The sequence below is a fragment of the Plectropomus leopardus genome, chromosome 21 (assembly GCF_008729295.1).
Source record: "Plectropomus leopardus isolate mb chromosome 21, YSFRI_Pleo_2.0, whole genome shotgun sequence".
In the NCBI taxonomy this organism is placed as follows: domain Eukaryota; kingdom Metazoa; phylum Chordata; class Actinopteri; order Perciformes; family Serranidae; genus Plectropomus; species Plectropomus leopardus.
The window spans coordinates 20,351,811-20,373,071 of NC_056483.1; the positions used below are offsets into that span (position 1 = coordinate 20,351,811).

General features: G+C 41.5%; 1 protein-coding gene across 2 annotated transcripts in view; it reads right to left on the reverse strand.

Annotated features, from left to right (window-relative positions):
• Window positions 1–312: 312 nt before the first annotated feature.
• mpp7a (membrane palmitoylated protein 7a) overlaps window positions 313–21,261 on the reverse strand; it is a 171,563-nt gene continuing 150,614 nt past the window's right edge. For both annotated transcript variants that reach the window (XM_042510456.1, XM_042510457.1), the window contains exons 14-17: window positions 17,258–17,351; window positions 13,525–13,633; window positions 11,054–11,197; window positions 313–2,824 (exon numbers count right to left, since the gene is read on the reverse strand). In XM_042510456.1, coding sequence (XP_042366390.1) covers window positions 2,645–2,824; window positions 11,054–11,197; window positions 13,525–13,633; window positions 17,258–17,351 — 527 coding nt within the window. In that variant the 3' untranslated portion in view covers window positions 313–2,644. The remainder of the gene's footprint in view (window positions 2,825–11,053; window positions 11,198–13,524; window positions 13,634–17,257; window positions 17,352–21,261) is intronic.

The window sequence follows — 21,261 nt, forward strand, 5'->3', positions numbered from 1 at the left end:
AGTTTCTTTAGCCCTGAAATTTAATAATCCACTCATTGTAATTATTCTGAAACATTATCTACATTTGATTAAATGTTATCCATCGATTTCTTTTGAATGTTCCTCAAATATAAAACTTAATATAAAACAAGTTGTGGACTGTGACAGCGAGATGTTTTTCTTTTATCTTGGTACAAGTGCTACTACTTGTAAAATTTCCTCTTACTTAAAAGAAAATCAAAACTAAGAAAACATTGGTGAATCCCAAAATCAGTGGGTACAAACAAAATAAGAACAAATCATGGATAAGAGCAAAAATAAGAGAAAATTTGTTTGTATATACTTTCTTGCATGAGGCCCTATGTGTCTTATTTACATGTACAGTATGTGTTTGTTTGTTTACTAACAGTCACTGGCTCAAATCAAGTTGCTGCAGAACTTAAAGGGAAACTTTCAACCAGCTCTGTCACCAAAATGTGGGCAGTGTGTGCAAATTAACAGTGTTTGGCTTCCCCTTAGTCACCAGTACCAGGAGCTCCCTGCCCACCTGCAAACGTCTGGTACACCTACACCACACACACGCAATACGCACACACACACATGCACATACTCACACAGACCTCTGCTATACAAACTGCCCACACTGCATGACAGCTGGTTAAAAATCTGCAAGAATTCCCTTTAACTACCCATATCACTATTTTCCAAGCTATTGTTGCAGTCATATTTTGCAGAGATGAACCTTTAGTTGTGCACGCATGCACCAGATCAGCAAACTGGTAGCCTCTGGGCGGGGCATGAGGTGGAGGGACTGCTGGGTACATCCACAACTAGCTACAGTTTCTTTCAGTGGCGATGGCTTGCAGTATAGCAGCAGCCAATCATCAGGCCTTGACATCAAGCAACCCGCTTTCATCATGCAGAGGTGGTTTCTTATAAAGTGGGATTTAAAAAAAAACAACAGATGCAGCCAGGGCCAGAAGGTCATTAGCTTACCTTAGCATACAGACAAAGCATGAGTAAACAACTACTGTGCCTCTCCAAAATTAAAAAAGATGTCCACATTAAAAGTAATTCATCAGATATCTTGTTCGCCAACAGAAACATAACTTTAGAAGTGCTAGCTGGTTGTTTCCTCCCGTTTCCAGTCTTGAGGCTAAGCTAAGCTAAGTGCTTTTTGGCTCTAGGGTCCATAAACAGTATATAGACATGAACTTGGTATTGATCTTCTCATCTCATACTGCAAGAAAAAAAAAATAAGAGGGGAAACTATTGCTTTAAAATATGAAATGTTGCTTTTAACAGGGTTTCACTACATTAGCAGCAAAGAGCTAAGGAGCTACAGGGCTGTAGCATTTTTAATGATGAAAAAAACCAGCCAGGAATATTGCCTCGCTGCTTTGAAAATCAGTTAGAAGTTACAAAAGAAAAGCACTGAGTAAAATCAAGTAAGTCAGACTGGGAATATGAGACTTAAATTAGCAATAAATGTCCAATGCTCATAAAGTCAGGAGCGGCTACTTAGCATTTTCTCTGAGCTAAAGTCCTGGACGTGTGCTGTGGACTCTCTATTAGCAGCCTCGCTGAAGCTATTTTTTTTATGTGAATCAAAATAAAGACTCCACCCTAATAAAACACAATTGTGAACATTTTCTTCTAGCAGACAGCCGCAAGTGTCCAGCTCTGGGACGTTAAATGGCAAAGCTGTTATGCTGGGCACCTTCATGTGAAGAGTGGCCTTTTTTTTTTTCCGAAAAACGCTGCTAAATGGAACATATAACACCTAAATAAAATGGCTCTGTATGTGCTTTGTGGAGGGAAAACTAGACGAGGGCGATGGAATCAAAACACTTGAGTGAAAGACAAGACGCCTCGGGTGCACAAAGCTGTCAGAGAGGGGGCTACAGTCGAGATCGGGTTGCGTTAAAAAGTCGAGATATGTATACAAAACGGTACGCGAAAAAATAACTGGAGGATATTAGAAAATATATTAATTTCTCTTAAATAAAATTACACTTACTGCCCTTTCTTGTGAGTGTACCTGATCATGTTTTGTTTGGAAGCATTATAGAAGCACAGAAATAGTAAGACAGAAGGCAAATATGTTTTCTTTCCCCCCCTTTTTTCTCCCTCAGATGTTCTTTTACAGACGTATGCATGTAAGTTCTCCACCGTGAAGAAATATGTCAATCCCTTTGGTTTCTAATGGTCTAATGGTATAAACACACTAAAGACGGAGTCCTGCTTGGCGCGGATGTGCTGGCAGGACTGCTGGTGCTGTGACGGTCCAGGCTCGTTCCACATTCTGGCTTGGACCAAGGAGCGCTAAGTCCTTGCCATGGTTGTGTGGCCCAGACTGAGACGCAGATCGATGTCAAAGGCCCGTATTCTGGAGAGAAGCCCTTAGCCTCAGCACTGTCAGATCTGGTCAAACCTGGAGATCCACATCAAGACCACAGCTGAGGTCTAAATCCAACCTGATCTCATGCTTATTTTTAGCTCCGTGCAGCTCAGGTATGGCGACACAGCAGTCTGGCGCTGTCTTGTTTTATTCCCGTTATCCCCCGAACACCAGCCACAGCGGACATAAAAAGATAAAAAAAAAACAAAAAACCTTGCATATTTTTGTGAAAGCCCTTCCCTTTTTTTTCCTTTTGTGTGGATCTCAGGAGTGAGTCCAGCTGACTGGAACCCAGTGAGTATCCATCTCCACTTTCTTTAGCGCCAACCGCAGCTCGCCAAAGGCCGCCGAGAGGTCATCGTTGACTATGACCTTCTCAAACAGGTGGCCGTGTTGAGCCTCCATCGTCTGGGCAGTCCTCACCATTTCCTGGAAGTCTTCCTCCTGCAGTGACAACAGGGAGAAGAGGTGAAAAAGACACACAAAAAAAACTGCAGAAATGCACAAGCTAAAAGCAAAACAGTCCATTTGAGGCGGCCAAGAGAAGTAAACAAGAAATAAATTCACGTACTGTAAACACAAATTACACGGCCATGAACGCACAAATAAACATAATGTGTCCCGTACGGAGCCCGTTATAACCTCGCTGAGACATGGTACCCACACATGAACCCTGGCACAGACCGCGCACTAAAACCTCCCCATGCAACAACCTGACCTCAAGGAATTTTCATCATTTCCTCACACGGTTATCCAATTCACAAAGAAAAATAAAATATCCTCAAAATAAGCAGAAGGACAAAGCACAACCATCATTTCCCAAAGGCAGACATGTAAAACATACACTGTTGCCGGTCTGGATTTTATATGTGTGATGGGGAAATGACAGCTTGCGGTGACGCTGTCCCACTGTCGGGACTGGGAGCTCGGTGGCCCTGCTGCACAGCCCGCCACAGCGACTGGAGCTGACACTCAAGTGACAAAAACGGACAGATTGATTTGTAAGTCTGCAAAAGCGAGGCAGTAATTTCAGAGTTTCAAACGTACCTGAAGAGGCTGAGTCAAGAGTGTGAACTTTACCCTTTGAAACCTGCGCAAATTATCTCGATTTAGACATAGAAACTTAACAATGAATGGCCCAAAAATAAGCCAAGACATATAATTAAAATAAGACATTAATTAAAAGTTAGAAGGAAATTACATAAAAATGAGCAAAAATAAAAAATAAAAAAAACAAAAAACAAAAAAATGACCTTAAAAATGCTTTTAAAAAAAAGAAAAAAACAAGAGGAGGAAAAAAATAATTATAATGTGCTATATATGATATTTCTAATTAAGACCAGAGTTTTTTTTTTAATTTTCCCTGGACTTTTTCAACTAGCTTTTTAAAAATAATTTTCTAAATCTACTGACTTTTTGCAATTTATTATATATATATATATATATTTTTTGCAATCTATATATATATATATATTTTACAATTCACATTAGCAAAGTACAGTAATACAAATTTTGTGATGGTTTTTAAGCAGATCTATCCCCCTTGCAATCTCCTCCCTACTCATAAAGGCAAATAAATACAATTATTAAGCAACACACATAATTATCAAGTAAAATTAAAATTAAAGAGGTAATTTAGATAAAAAAAACTAAGATAATTATAATAATTAAAGGAAACAAAAAAAAACATGGGTTCAAAGGCTTAATAAGCTGGTACATGACATGTTATGGGCTAGTGTTAATTTGTTTGTTGTGCACTTCAGGTAGTGAGACATCCACTCAAAAAGATGTTTGGCTTATCAGTACAAGAGAAGGGAGCTGCATGAAATCACTGCATCGGGTTTGAACAGGGGTCCTCAGGGGGGTGAAAAGTTTCCAAGTCAGTATGTAAATGAGCTGTCCAGTGTAAAGAATAAAACCACGTGCTAACTGTGAGGAATAGCCAAATAACATATTTTTATCAGGGTGGGAGTAAATATTGCCAATCTGGGGCTCCTGCATTCATAGATAGAGCATTCTGAAACAGCCCAGGTATCTCTCCATGGTGGTCCCTCTGAGGCTTTCTGGTTTGGGCTGTGTGGGCCCCGGCTGCTCCCGCCCTCGCTGCAACAGCACGGCTAAAGTGGCTGCACTGATTTAGCCGCGTGTTTTTACTGGGAACACTCAACTTTAGATTTCTGGACAGATATGGTTTTATAGTGGACCCCTTTGCCAAACACACAATTATAAATACACACAGATGCACATTCATGCACAGCAAACACACACACACACACATATATATGCACCCGCACCCGCAGGCAGGGATCAAGCTGCGTGTGCATACAATGTGTATGCACATAAACACAGCCTCGTTAAAGTGTAAAACTCCTAAACGCTCAGTTTTTAGAGATGCTCCTTCCAGCCAGGAGTTACTTCAGAATGTTTCTGGTGGTTTTCCGCTTCATAATGCATTAGCTGCGCAGCTAAATATAAACACTCACTCACTGTGACGCTCAGCAAAAGCTTGTTTTTTGGGGGGTTCTTGCTGTCTCTCATGTCTCTACCTTAAAACTAGAATCACTGCCCCGCGGTTGTATGTCTCGGTGCACCATATCTATCCATGTCTCTGACAACGTGGATGTTCCCCCTCCCCCTGTCAGCACGAAAGAGCTTAACAATCAGCACAGTTTCAATTAGACACCCAATTTAGTATCTGAACAGATATCTCTCCTCTTTTTACTGAGATATAACATTGAGTAATGGACAGAAAAGTGTTTTTGCAGGACATCATGATGTTACAGAGAAGCTGACCTTTGACCTTGTGGATATAAAATGTAATCACTTTATCGACATTAGTGTGAAATGTCCTCATAATTAGCGTATGAATTCTCGAGTTATGACCAAAAACAGGTTTCCTGAGGTTTCATTGTGCTTTGACCACCAAATTCTAATCTGTTCATCGTTGAGTCCAAATTTGGAAAAATTTCCCCAAGATGTTCTGATATCGCATTCACGATCAGGAAGAGGGATGCAAGGTCACATTGACCTTGACCTTTGACCACCAACATTTAATCAGTTCATTGTTGAGTCCAAATAAACATTTTTATATTTAAAAATAAAAATCCTTCAAGACAATATTGATATATAGCATTCTAAAGAATGAGACAGACACAAGATCACAACGACCTTGACCTTTGACAAAATTTGAATCAGGTTATTGTAAATTCTACATGAATGTTTGTGCTAAATCTAAACAAATTCTCTCTAAGCATTCTTGAGATATTGCATTCACAAGAATGGGAACCCAGAAACATAATGCCCTGGCTTTGGCTATTGCCGGCACGAAGACATAAAAACTGACCCACCCCACCTCATGCTCTTTTGTGATGGTTTTATCAGCCCGTGCGTTGGAGGATGACAGGGAGGGGACGGGCTGAGGGAGGGCAAAAGGTTTGCTGGCTTGAGGAGAAAATTGTTCCACAGTGGGACTATATTCTCTGTCATCTGGACTGAAGCCCCTGCAGGACTACCATTGTTGGACTTGGACTTACAAATGACCACTGTGTCCAACGCCAGGAAGACAACCCCTCTGACCTGTTCTGGCAACTACACGAACCTGGGAAACTGTGCGTTGTTATGTGTGCACAATCTTTCCATGTCCACCAGCGAGTCTCTGCGTCTGTCTCTAGTTAGACCATTCCAGGTAAAAGAACATTAATCACAGCAGGACACCGCTTAAGGGACAGCGAGCTGGGTAGTAAGATGGAAAGAGAATCAAAAAAACAGAAAATAATAAGATAGATGTAGGATAAAATAGAAGGGGCAGAGAGATGGATGTAATGAAGGTAAAAGAGGCTAATGGAAAGCTGGGCAAGAGGCAGCGAGTGGATATTCTTTGGCGTCCGCTGATCCGCGCTGGATCGCTCTCCTCAGAGGGCAGTTTGAGCTGATGCCACTTCTGGAGGGCCAAACTTGAGAAGCAAAACAGCGGGGACTCATTTATCCGCACTGCCATTAGATTGCTTAATTTCCACATGAAATGATGTAGCGTCTTGTGCCTGTTTAAGCACTTTGTTCTAGCACAGATAAATGGCAGTTTTCATTGCACAATATGAGGCTGTAGACTCTTGCTTTGGGCTTAACACTGATGTTTGTCCGAACCGCAGATTTTAATCCGTGTAGCATTTTTATGGCTTGAATTTTTATTGCTTTCTCTATTTTAATTACTATATTTGTGATTTTAATGGGACCACTTTAATGTACATAAGGTCTAGAAGGGAACATTTATCTTATGGGACTATAAAACGTTTCAGCACTTTAGTGGCACATAACAGCATGTGTCAGCCTCAGGTATCATCCTTTAAAACCACCACACACTCCACGTCCTCAGAAGGAAACGTGCCTTATTGATCACAGTAAAAAACACTTGTCCTCCCTACTTTAAGTCCCCCTGCACTCAAAAATGTGTTGTTTTTTAAATGTTCAAGTACCCTAAAATGTCTGAAAATGGTCGTCACCAGAAAGATGTTTTTTCTTCAACTGAAGAGGGTGAAATCTGTGCACTTCCCTTAAATCTGAGATTCAAATGTACGCAGCTAGATTAGGTACATAATTAAGACAAAAGCTTCGTCTCAAAGTCAGTGGGTTTTTTAAAAGGCTTTTTGGTAAGAGGCCTGAAATAAGGTCTGTGGTTACACAAGCTGAAAAGACAATCAGCGTTTTGTTCTATGACATTAAAAATACATCAGTAAATGTGAACTTTGAGATGAGGATTTAGGACTCATTACTGGGGCTCTCTGTGAAACAGCAAGATTTAGAGAGATTTAGTGACATCTAGCTAGATTGCAACAAGCTGAAACTCCAGGTTAGAACTCTTTCTGTGTTCATTGTTTAGGAGGTTTTTACTGGGAGCCAAATCATACGCAGAGATATCTTCCTCTCCAAAACAAATGCACCAGGTGACTTAAACCAGTAAAAACGCTGAAAGAAGCAGGTTCATGTTAAATTAGTGTTTCTCCTATGCTGTTTGGCATGTCGGAGATGGACTGCTCACCTAATTTCTCTGATAACTTGGGATACAGGCATTCAGGAGGTTTGGGGTGAGAGCCAAATTAGATCTCTCTCTGCCCAAAACAAATGTACCAGGTTCATTCTAAGGGAACGAAAACCCGACAATTCATATTTTCAGGTGTTTTTTCACTAAAGAAAACAGACTTATTATATTACATTTCATTTCTACCAACATATCCCCCTAAATCCTACATACTGGACCTTTAAAACATGTCCGGAGGGGCACTTTAAATAAGCCCCCAAAAGTGAAAAGATCTTTACAAGATCTGTTTTAAATAATTGTGGTAACTTCACATACTGTGCCATTTTTCTCACTAACCACATTTCAACCTGACTAATGCATTGCATCAGCCTGTTTTGGGTTGTTTCTACATCACGCTTCAGCTCCTCTTCTGAAAAGCGACCCTGAATCATCTCCAGCTCAAACAATGGGGCTAAAGTCAGAGCGCTCTGCTGAAACAATGAGACGACTGTTCCTCAGCCTTTATCATTAAAGCAGACCTGTCTCTCGGAGAGAAATACAGCTGGCCGTGGATAGCACACGTCTGAGAAGACCCATCCAACAACAGCTTCTCTTTCAGAGCTTTTAATAGTGAATCTGAGGCGGCTTACGTCCTGTCAGTGTTCATGAACATTTACACAGAACCTGGTTTGTTACCCGCCTGAAATACACCTTCTTGTCACACAAATTTTATAGAGGTGTATTTGTATTACTTTAGAGAATATCAGAATCTAATAAAGGGACAGTGAGTAATAACAGCTACAGCTTGCCTTGTTAGCAATCATCCTATTCCTGACAACTACAGCTCATTGTTCTCAGGACCCCTGCTGTGAGGAGCAGGAGGAGGCTGAATGATATTTCACTGTGTGACTAATGCGAGCTGACTTTGTGTCTGTGTGTAGGTTTTAAAAGTTTGACAGTCAAGTAAAATATCTACAGAATGTTCTGTTCACCTGTGACCTGTAGCTGCATGCTGCACTGTCCGTGTGATCGCACCTGGGAGAGAAATACACCGAGCAGAGCCAGCGCACTCAGGGGGAGGATGACACCGGGGAGGCCTAATCATACTGATTGACTCACCAGTATGACTTCAGTTAACCCCTTAGGGCCTTTAATATTAGAAACACTCGTATTTCTCTGCATACAAAATGCGTTTTTTGAAATCAGGCTATAGAAAACAGTCCACATTAATATTAATTTCTATTTTCGCTGAGTTAATTTTTTAACCAACATCAGTCCTAATCATGCATATCAAATATTCAATAATTTTAGGATTTTTAACCCTTTAAATGTAAAGGTTTTTGTCATGATGCCACTATGCTTTTGATGAAAAAAATATAGATTTTCAATATACTAAATGCAAAGTAGATTTTTTTTGTATTATCACAGCATGACATATGTCAATGATTTGCATTTCCAAGTTTTTTTGCACTTAACAGCATAAATGTAAAAATTTTGCTTACACGGTGTAATTTAGACTTATTGTAGCTGCTAAGATGGAAATTCCGAGATTAAACAAAACTACAAGATCTTGCCAAAATGTATGAAATATGCATGAACATAGCCAAAATACCAAACAAAATGAAGAATGAAAAGCGTGTAACATGAGTCTCAAGGGCTAAAAAGAGCAATTTGTCAGTGTAACAATAAGATAGTGATAGGTGTCATAATGAATAATGATGAATGAAAATGAATTTCTGCACATTGGATTTCCCATGGGCCCATTTTGGTTTGTGTGCAAAATTTGGCAAGACTGCCTGGATAGACTGACACCTTCCCCACTCAGTCAGCTATGGGCAGATCCATCATGCTGTCAGTCAAAATTCAGTTTGCGGTTGCTGACACTGTTGTTGCTACTTCAGCTCACGATTACACAGATCGAGGTATCTTTGGAGCTGTATCTTATATGAAGTGTTATTTCAGGAGGAAAAAGACTGCAATAAAATTGATAAATAAAAAGGCTGTCCCATCATGCTGCTTGCGAGGGATTTGAGCCTTCAAATAAGCTGCATTAAAACTGCCTTTTCAAGGCAGGAATGTCACACCATTATGCCGCCTCACCATTCTGCATTCTGTTTATAACGTCCAATCGCTGAATGGGGGGATAGAGTGGTCTCACGTCTGAGCTGGGAATGGAGGTACTAACAGTGTCATATCAAGGTCTGTGTAAAACATCAAGCCAGAGAGACGTGACCATGGGCAGAAACTTGAAAGTCAAAGCCTGAAATTATCAGTCAGAGACCCTCAGTTGACTAATGTTGCTTCAAATAGAGCAGATTGGACCCCAGATTTTGCTGCGGAGTGAGTGCTCTTGACTTTCACGGTAGTCTTTGCAGCTGCAGACATGCAGGCAGCGGCACAGAGGGAGAGAGAGAAGGCACCATAAGCTGAAGAAAAATGTTGTTGCTTACTTGTGAACTATTATTAGCACTGTTAGCTTGTTTACTATATGACATGAATGTCGTCACACAGAATGTGCCACTGAGCTCATTCTAACTTTAAAACTTTATTTGGAAAACAAAATTAATTATCGAATATTCATATTGCCAAACAAAATCCGATTTGACTGGCATCGAGTATAGCCCTAAGAATCACAGCCACAAGAAGTGTCACATTTTGTAGAAAGTGTTGGACTTACACCTGCAGAGCCCAATTAACTCCCCATTGGCCTCTCCCTGTCTCCATAGCTTCAACAATCCCGTCTCCTTCTCAGCCTCCCCCTCTCCTTATGGTGTCCCATCAGGCCATCCGTGGCGTGTTGCTGACCGAACTCTTGGCCCTCGTGCTGCCTGTGGCGAGCAAGGCACGCGAGCGAGCAAGTGTCGGGCCCGATGGGGCTGGGAAAACCATCACACCTCTCCCCGCCTTGCTCCCCTACCCAGCAACTTCACAGCAGCACCGAACACCGGCTAATTGATTTCATGTGCGTCCCCGTCAGGCTGGGATGAAGGTGCGCAAGGGGTGACCTCATCACTCACACACACACATAACGTACACACAGGGTCCAGATAGTGTTTCTGTTATTTCTTCTGCCGCTAATCTGTGAGGTGTAAAGCCATGTGTTTCTATAGCATAACATCACATCATCGGGCCGCGTGTTCAGTATGTTCCCCAGCTACGTCCTTCATGTGACTGATCTTCTTCCAACATATACACGTCAACATCTCGAGTCATTGCATGTTTATAATTTTTGACGATAAAATTTAATAAATAACTATCTTTCACTGTCTGACTTTGTTTAGACACCATGTGTATCTGTTGTAAATTTGCTCCCCAGCTGTATGTTTAATAACCCCCTTTATCCTTCCTTAATGTATATCCTATTAGCTGTATCCTGTTATTTTCTGCTATGGTGATCCCATTTCCTCACAGTGGTCATTAAACTTTCATTTAACTTGATCTCATCTGAATAGCATTTACAGATATCATCCAGTTTGGGGAGCACCAACCAGAGTTGCAGCTTCTCTCTAAAAAGTATATCCAATTGATTTTCTGTGATTGTCTAAATCAATGCAAACCTGACCCATCTGGTACTTCAAACAGTTTAAACAAATCTAAACAACATATTACCGTGATCGATGTGGGATTCAGTGTGAGGAATAAACTGCATGTACTCTCACCGTGAATGGCTTGGCAGTTCCCTTGTCGTCCTTGCCTGATATGACTTTGGCGTTCTGTCTGGTCTCCCGCAATCTCTCGACTGAAGGAGGCTTCACGAACACTACGAAGGGTTTAAACTCTGCCGTCCGTAGGTGCTTTATGGTCTTAACACAGAAAAAAAGAAAATACATGAAAGTCAAAGCAAAGGAAGAGTGTGAGGGGTTACCACTGAGAAACAAGAGAGGAGGACAGAGTTAAACTGGAGTGAGAAAATGATTATATAAACATTTATCGATCTAATCGTCATGAAGTGGGTAAAGTGGGGAAAGATCCATAGTTTGTTTAATGCAGTGGCTTCCAAATTAGAGCTTGGGACTCTCCTGAGGGTTGCACGTGTCAGGGTTTTTATGATAATTAAAGGAAGGGAAGAGGATGACCTCAGATTTGGTGTCATTAAGGTAGAGAAACTTGTCAGACATCCAAATTTTAATGCCTGGTATGCAATAATGATAGATTTGTAAAATGGTTTTATCAGCAGGTGGAGTTGCATATCACTGGCATAGAAATGGAACTGAATCTCATTGTTTTGTATGATATCAACCAAAGGGAGCAAATAAAGGGGGAAAAGGATGGGACCGAAAACTGATCCCTGGGGGATGCCACATTGGGTAGGAGCAGGGGATGACACAGAATCACCTACACTGACATAGAAGTCCCTACTAATTAGATAGGAGGTGAAACTATTAGGAGTTGTTATGCTGTCTGATTTTAAATTGTACTTGTAAATAACAATAGAACTTAGATAGGTGAGAGGTGAAACACTTAATGAAATATTTTTGACATTTCAAAGTGGGGCTGTATAAGGTACTTATCCATAATCTGTGTAACACATACTGTAGATGACGGTGGGCTTGTCCTCAGTTTGAAGAAGTACTGCTGTCGATGGAATATAGCAGTAAAACTATTTTAAGTACCTAAAAAGTCCCACCTAAAACAATCTATGACAGTTTAAGTGTATGCTATTGAGTTGAGGTTTCCGTTTTTTATTTTTTAAAGTGTTGTTGTTGTTGTGGCTTTGAATACAGATATAATGGCTTAACTTCTCAGATCTTCAATCTTCATTAGATTGCTGTCTAACAGAAAGGTTAAGCCATAAAAATATTCTTAAAATAATGTACACTTAAACCGATATTGATTTTACTGGGTGGCTCAAATATGTTTTGTTGCTGACCCCTCCACAGAAGTAATTTGTGTAGGTTCGGGACTCTGGCCTGCTTATCCAAACTGGGGGCGTGCCAACAGACATCTACTATGTAAAACACTGACTGTGGATAAGTACCTCACAGTCTAACTTTGGAAAAAATGAACGGGAACTCTCTTTAAGGGTAAAACCAGTGCATTTTAATGTGTTAAAAGCCAAAGGGGTTTGCAACCACTGTTTCAACATATGGGTGGGTGAAACAAACTAAAAGCAGGCCTCTGTTTGTGTAGCACGTGTTCTTTTTTTTGGAATATAATTAAGGTTATATTTCTGTGCACATATGACCCGCCTATTAGTCTCTTCTTTCTGGTGACAATTGTATGACACGACACCACCAATCTGGTTCTCAAGAGGTAGAAGAGAGGTCAGAGCTGGTTAGTGGTGGCGTCAGGCTTCAGGCTCTCCCCTGGTTCTGGCACTGCAACCACAGCTTCCCACTGTGCTAATAGGCAGTGGGTCCAGAAGCCACAACTGATAGGAAGATGGATTAAAAGCCAAAGGAGGGGCAGGAGAGGAACCACTGGGAAGCATTCATCTCAGCTCTCATCAGCCGCTCACTGAGTCAGCATGGGAGCAATAACATGCTTTGACACTGCCACTGATCTGATCCATGAGTCACGTTGGAGAGTGGGCTCATGGTGGAGGTAGGGGGGATGACTATTGGCTTACACAACACCACAAATGTATGCCAAAAAGCAAAAAAGCACATACAAGTGTACATAAACCCACATGAGCTTTCACAGATGCTTTCTCACACACTTTAGCCGAGGGCCCTGGGGCTGAGTCTTACTGCTGCTCAGGCCAGGGTGGTTTGAGAACCTGCCAGGCTAATCTATATAATGGTGTATTTGTGTCTGTCATTATCCACCCAGCAAAAACAAACAGAAAGGAGCTGGTGGGGCACTAGCTGGACGATACAGGCCCAGCCCTGGACTAATGGGAATCGTGCTCAAGGGTTTTGTTGGGAGTCAGCGACGAACCGACCATTTGTGTAGGGTCTGATCGCCACCACCCAAGACACATAAGCCAAAGAGGAAATCTTCAAATAGAGGAAATTAGCAGTAATTGCCCCCTTTAAAATCAGCTTTTGCTAGCCTAGTAGGCAGCCAAGGCCTCAGGAAAGCCAGGGGCGAAGGAGATCTGCTTTAGAAGATAGGTAGGGGCAGAGGGGCCAAGGGCTAAAAGTACAGGGATGCTGGGATAGCGAGATGGAAAGGAAGGGTCACTCACATGAGGCTGCACATCCAATAGGCACACTTTGTTCTTGGAGAGGACGGAGCGTATCGAGTCTAGACTTGTCCCGTAGTAATTCCCTTTGTACTCGCCATACTCGATGAACCTGAGGGACGGAAAGAGATTGAAAGAGAGAAGAAATGAGATTGTCGAGTAAGAAAACACAATTTTTCGTGCGGGGATTAGTACCTAAAGCAACATTAGAATCTCGTCCTAATCTGGTCGACTGTGTCAGCACACTCCTGAGATTCATCTCAGAAATAATGATATATAAAAACCCTACAAATCCACAGAGACAGCGGGATTACTCTCTCAACCGCTGACAGATCTGAAGATAGCATTCTCTCGCAGAACTCAAAAACCAGACGTTTTGGCCCAGCGTGTTTTTATATAATCTCCTATGCAACCCCTTTCAATCAATAACACCTGTTTGTTCCAGAAAAACCCACAAAGCCCCTGGATGCCAAAAACCTCCCCTCCTTTAATCCACAAGGATTTTAAGCCCAGCAAGCAAACAAACACTTCTTCACCAGATAATCTTCCCTCTTTCACACCAATCGGCTGTCACGAGAAAAAAAAAAAAAAAAGCCACTAGTGTATTTTTAGCTGAAAACAAGGAGGAAAAAAGGCAGCGAGGAGAGTAACAACGTGGAAAGAATTTGAAGCTAATAGGAGTGTGTGGTATGCTCGCAGTCTGCTCATGACGAGTGTCGGACAGAATGGCTGCAACTGATGCCATGTAAAAAGAAGGTTTTATGGTAATTGCCCATGTAAGAAAGTTTTACTCAGCTTTTTTTTTTCTTTTTTATAAAAAACCTTATATTCGGTTATGGGAAATTCATTAAGAGCTTACAGTAGCCTGTGTTTAAATACTCACACCTATCAGCGCTGTTTGCCGTCAGAGGTGGAAGGTTTATAGATTACAGTAAAGCATGCCAGTGGAGTTATATCGAGAGCGCGCATTGTTGCCATTTTGACACAGAACAGGGCTTCCCTTGGGAAAGTTGTTCTACTAAACACACGTTGTTGTGGACCCTTTTATTTCTGCATTGTTTCTGCTGCATGCGATGAGGCATAACGCAAACAAGTTCATCTCACTCCTCGTCTACTTTGCTGCCTTGTAATTTCAGCGTGGAGTGTCCCACGCATCCACCCCACATCACAGCTGTGTCACTCACCCCTCCGACTCCCTGAAAAACATTGCATGCCTCGACCTACACCGCAACATGGCCTAAATATACAGCCCCCCCTTTGCCTTCTCCTCTCTGCATGCTCTGACACTCTATATGCCCTCACCACCACAGGCTTCCCTCTACAGTATGTCAGATGCAGTGTGCGTGTGTTTGCGTGTGTAAATGTTTTGCATGTGCACCCTACAGTATATCTTTTCTCCTCCCTCCTTTTCCAGCTCGTGTGAGACAGACAGAAAAGCATCAATCATCCTTATGACTATTACAACTTGCATTTCAATTTGTCGGCCGCAAATGTCAAGGCGGGCCGCCGTGTGGCTGCATTCAGAGAGAGCGCCTGAGGAGAGGAGGAAGCAGAGACAGGAGACCTCGGGGCCACTGTCTGGAGATCTGTTACCAACACAGGGCCCGACCCTGTCAACACCAGCTCACACTCGGTTACAGAGACACACAGACGACAGCAGGGAGGCTGTGTTTGAACAGTGGCAGCAAGTCGGGGACCAGTCAGACGGCCGCACTGCCTCTCGTGTCCCCGAGGACATAGAGAGAAAGCGCTTCTGTTGTTTTCATTAGGGTCAGAGCTCTCAGATCGCACAAATATTAAACACATTTTCCTTTGTTAAACTTCAAAATAGAAAAAAAACCCAAAAAACTAAATTTACCGCTTGAAACTTGAGAAAATTGGCTTTATTTTTTTTTGAAAACGTGGAAAAAAAGGCATTGAGCAACGACTGAAGAATTGACCCAAAATTAGCAAGACATTTTTAAAAAGTACAAGATAATTAGCAGATAAAAAAAATAATAATAATAATATAAAGTCCCAACATTTAGAGATCATTGTTGATATATAAAAGGATTTTACTAAACTTTATTTGTCAAATGAGTGTGGATGGAATATGGGTTACTCAAAGTTATACTTTTCAACAATAAGCACCCTATTTTCATAGAGTTAAGGATATTTTAATAGAATCAAACTAATTACACGATGCAGGAGTATATCTGAGACTGTTTTAAAGCAGCAGCTGGAAAATACTGAAGCAGGGACTTTGTGGAGGACAGCTGAGCCAAAAAGTGATCAAAACATGTTCAAGATGTCGGAAAAAGAATGAGACATTTTGTTTTTGAAATCTAAGAACACTTCAGTTTTCATACTATGAATTTAGTCTCATAACGACATACCTTTTCATTGGAAAATGTCATATTTTGACTTTTCCCCCTTCAAAACAACACCTTTCTTATTAGAATATTATGACTTTGTTCTTGTAATCTCTGTTTTCCTTTCTCTGCCTCTGTTAATCGACTGTATGAAACAGTTAGAGTTACACTTATTAATTATTATTTGAAGACACAGGAAGCAACTTTGTGACCATCAAGATAAAGATAGTGTGACTGAAAATGTGTATACTGCAAAAAAAAAATCTCCTATTAAGTCTAAATGTCTTGTTTTCTTAAAGGGGAACTACGGCAAACATTCATTTATGTTATTCCTCTGGTCTAAGACAGTTAAAAAAAATCAATAAACATCAACAACTCTCTCCCAAATCCAAAAACTAGAGTGCTAACACTCAAAATTGTGATGCCATGGAGTATGAAGTCTGAAACTGCTCCACTGACAATAAATAGTGAAATATTTTATGGATGACACTGTGAACAACAAGGGGAATGTTCTGAGTGTATGGCAACATTTTCTGTTTCAGAGCTGAGAGCACTACAACAGAATAAAGCTCACATGGGTCTCAAAAAGAAAACAGACATTCTGTGGTTCCACAAAATCAGGCTCCCATTCATGGTCTATGGAGCAGCTCCAGAGTCTATACCCTATGACATCACAAGTTTGAGACCTACTTCCCTGGTTTCCAGTTTCTCAGTCTCTTCATTAAGATACAAATAAAGAATACACAGAACATGTACAATGCATTGAAATACCAAATAACTAAAATAGCCTCATCAGACTGTAGTCAATATTTAGTACATAGAATCGTACTACCATTAACAAAAAGTAGCTCAAATAATCAATATTTAGCTTTGGAAACGTCTTGATGCAACCTGGTGTTTCAAGACATGCTCAGTGGAAAGAAAGGTCACACTAAATGTATGAACCTTTAGCCTGCTTAAGTTGTTTTATTGTGAAATATTTGCATTTTTAATACTGTATACATATTTCTTTCATGTTCTAGATGTATTTCAGTATGGTCATTAAAAACCTTGCTAAAATAACAAAGTTTAAGGCGTCCTAAGACTTTTGCACAGCACTGGAGGTGGTGTTCCCCTTAAAAAAAAAATCTGAACACATATTTGGTAAACTGATTTGTTTGCAGTGTGGGAGAATAACCACTGCTTATGGAAGAAGAGTTCTGCAACCTGATTTCCTCTTTTTTGGTAATGTAGTGTTGTCAAAGTACGGCAGAGGGAGTTTGTACGTTTTTAAGTCAGAAATATTACTTTAATGAATATCTGTAGTCTATGTCCACTGTATAAAGTTAGTTGAACAGTGTGTTGGTTCACTCATTAGTTTCTTTACTTATAGGAGTTGTACCTACTTGTTATTGTGGATATCCGTCTCAAACAGATGTTTGGAGATGAAGTGGTACTCCACGCCGTCGCTCTCTTGGCTCTTCTTGGCCCGACTGGTGTCTGCGGAGAGGAGCAGAGAAGGAGCGATTACCTCAAACCCAGACTGTCTGACTCACTGTTGGGGCTGAAAGCATCTGAACTGAGCCCCTTGTTAACATCGCTGGAAGTCTGAAACACAGCGCGCTGGGCCATGCCAACCCTTGTATATATTATTGTGTAATAGCACCATAAAATACACAACCTGTAGAGCTGCAGCACTAAACTCAGACACTTAACTGACATTCAGCAGAGGTTTACTGTGTCTTATTAAATTTGTCTCTTGTAATATGACTGTAGAAACAGAAGCTGGAGCGTTAGCCGCCAGTGTTAGCCGCTGTAAGGTAATTGAGTTTGGGAGCTCTCATTAACATCAAGTCCCTACATTTACTTGGCCATAAACCATAAAGCCACGCTGTAAAATAGGCGGTGGGGGCGGCACGTGGAGGGAACGTGAGCAAGCAGGGCTGGAGGATTTGTAAGGGTCAAGGGGTCGACTCACACTCCGACTCCTTTCAGGAGCACTTCAAAGGTCAGAGGGGAGAGCGTACGCCCGTCAGACGCTCCAAAACCAACTATTAAACTTTTTATCACCTACAACCCAAACTGCCAAGTGCCGCTTTACTCTACTCTGAGTTGTTCTTTTTGTCAGCATGTGTTGTGGCTGTGCCCTGGTAGTGGACCAGCGCCTTTCCTTCACACGGTCCAGACTGATCTGCAAGGTTCATGGAAAACCAATGGTGTGATTTATACAATGTGTCACTTGCTTGAGAAGGAAAGACAGCCATAAATCCAACCGCGGTGGAGAGGACACTGAGGAAGATCAATGAGTTTCTGTCGTCAACCCCAGACAACAGTAGGAAAAACACGAGGAGGACGCCAAAACAGCCTTGTCATAAGATAACATATACTTATACCTCCCATTCAGAAATGTGTAGGACACGGCCAAACAGCCCCCTCGGTAGTTAGCCTGACACCATCCACCATAGGCTATTTTGGCATCTGTTTTGTGGCACAGAAAATAATTACAGTGCAACAAAAGAATGTGCATCCGTTCAATCCCAAATCATGGAAAATATCAGTAAACTTGGATTGGAATCAAAATGTTTAACCCCCTACTCTAATGGCTTATTGCTATGCTCTTTGTGTTGCTTAGACGGCTGGTTTACATTTTACAGCGACAAGCAGAAAGAGAGAGAGAGGAAAAAAATCCTAACCGAGCCACAAGCCGGTGGTCTCCAAAGCTCCGGTTTTCAAATTAACAAAAAGGGGTAACGCTTTCAGGCTTAATCCGAAACAACAGCAAGTGTTAAACACATCCATGTGTCCATTGGCAGCAATCAAACGCTAAAAAAGAAGGAGACGAGATACTTTCCGAGTCTCTTTCCTCTCGATGAGAGCCAGGACTTGTGCCATACGTCTTCTATATGGGTCAGAATCAGGCTGTCTGGGCTCTATTAAACGCAGCATCACAGGTCACATTTGAGAACAATTAACATGCCTCGTGGAAAAAAAAAGGCCCCACCGATGGGATTTTAATACCAGGGACATTTCAAGTGTCAGACTTTGACTGGGACACATTCATTATGCCACACGGCATGTAACAAACACGGCAATTAATATCAGCAGTCCTCATATTTCCTCAAAGTCATGTCGCAGTTTCCCTCCAAGCCCCAGATGGTAACTACGAAATTACTAATGCCATCGCCCTGTTTAAAAGTATAAATCAAAAAGATTTATTTGTCCCAACGTGCTGGCTGCGGGACATCTCACAACTGCACAGAACTTAAAAAAGCTCGCAAGGTTTGGAGAGCCAGCCGTCTGGATGGTGTTCAGAATTATGGCAAGCTGTCGTTGGGTCCTTAAAAGGAGAAAAAAAAGGGAGGAGGCGGCGGAGGAAAGAGACAGAAACAGACAGAAAGAAAGTGAGAAATAAGCTGAAAAAGAAAGGGGAACGAGGACCGCGGTGCCAATTCATGAAGCAGTGGAATGGCATGTCTTCAGGAGGTAGAAAAACGCAGTTTCCTCCATCATTCGGAGCTTGTCAGGCAGACTGTGAAAAGCTGACAATTACACAGGAGGAGAAACAACCGCCCGGGCCTTGAGAGGAGCAGCCGTGCCCTGGGTGTTTCTCACTGCCAGACAGCTCCCTGTGAGTGTGTGTGCGTGTGTGTGTGTCTCAGAGCCGGCCTTCATCCCTCAAGCAGCACACAAGTGCTCACACACTGTGAAAACTAAACTGGAACAAGTAAGCTAAACATCCTTCACCTAAAGTGATTATTTTGATTTGTTGCTAAAAGCTCGCAGGGTGCACCGGGGCGCTGTCTGTGCAGACCGAGTTTGATCTGGCAACTTGTGTGCTTACATTTCTCTGAGAGTGTGTTTCCAGTGTGTTTGTTTCAGTGGACAGGTGCACAAGAGGCTTCTTGTAAACAAACGGAGTGAGACGAGTAGAGAGGGAGGCGACTTATCCCCATGGTGACGCAGCTGTGGTGACAGATATGAAATGTTTGCGGGGGTGCTAGGGGTGTGCCATATCGTAACATTCATGATAGTACTGGTTTAATTTTTAACATGGTTAAAAAAAAAAAATCATATCACGATAACGGCAATATTCCAACGTATTCGCATAATGTCATACCGTTACGCATGGCAACAACAAGCATGACTGAGTGCAAATTTGCTACCAGTTACTGTTGTTCTTAACAAACTTAAGAAAATACTTTATTGTTTAGCATTTACTATAACATATTTTGGTGTAATTCTATATTCTTGTAATTAATAATAAAATATCTTTTATATTTTACAGTATTTTGTCATATCGTCAAGAATATCATTATCTTTAGGGCCATATCGCGCACTCCTGGAGGGTTCCCTTCTCCAAAGAAAAGCAGCTCACCAAAACCATCAGTCTTTGCTTGATCAGTCTTTGAGTATCTTGATGTCAACAGTGAGTTGTCCTGAAATCACACCAGTTAAACTGAGCGCTCACTAACTGAAAGAAATGTGTACAGAACACAGAAATAGAGTGGGATGATAATATTTTTGTCTGGGTGTCCTTGTGGTTAAGAGGCAACGTACCTCGTTCAATTCCTGCTAGGAATCATCCCTGCATGTCTTACTGCTCTCACTCCTGTCTGTCTCACTATCACAACAGAGGCAAAAATGCCTCAAAATTAAACATGAAAACTAGATATACTGCCTGCCTGGCTGTATGCCTCCGTGCACCAGTCAAGTTGCACTTACAGTTTATCCATATCTGTGAAAACACTGATGCGTCACACACAGAAGATCTATACAGCCAGCACAGTTTCAACATTGGTCTTGATGGTTCTTGAGTTATGGCCAAAGACATGCTGCATGAGGTTACTGTGACCTTGATCTTTGACCTTAGACATCCAGATTCTAATCATTTCATTCTTAAGTCCAAGTGGACATTTGTGCCAAATTTGAGGAAAATCCCTTAAGGCCATCTATAGATATTGCATTCACAAAAACAAGACAAATGCAAGGTCACAGTGACCTTGAGCTCTGAACACCAAAATCGAATCAGGTCATCCTTGAGTCCAAGTGGAGGTTTGTGCAAAATTTGAAGAAATTCCCTCAAGGCATTCTTGAGATATCGCGTTCACAAGAATAGGGCGGACCTACATTCGCTCAGATGGACGGACAACATGAAATCATAATGCCTCCAGCCACAGCTGTAGCTGCGGAGGCATAAAGATTTTACTTCATATGCATCCGCAAACCTGTCAGGTTGCATTTAAAGCTTACGTCCATTTCTTTGAAGACATGGATATAACCCCTCGGAAGCACAGAAGATCCATATCAGCCCAATTTCAAGATGGGAACCCAAGATAAGTGTCACCAACTAAATGTGTCCCCTCCTGTTTCTGAGATATGATGTTGATTAATGGCCAGAAAAAAATGAAAT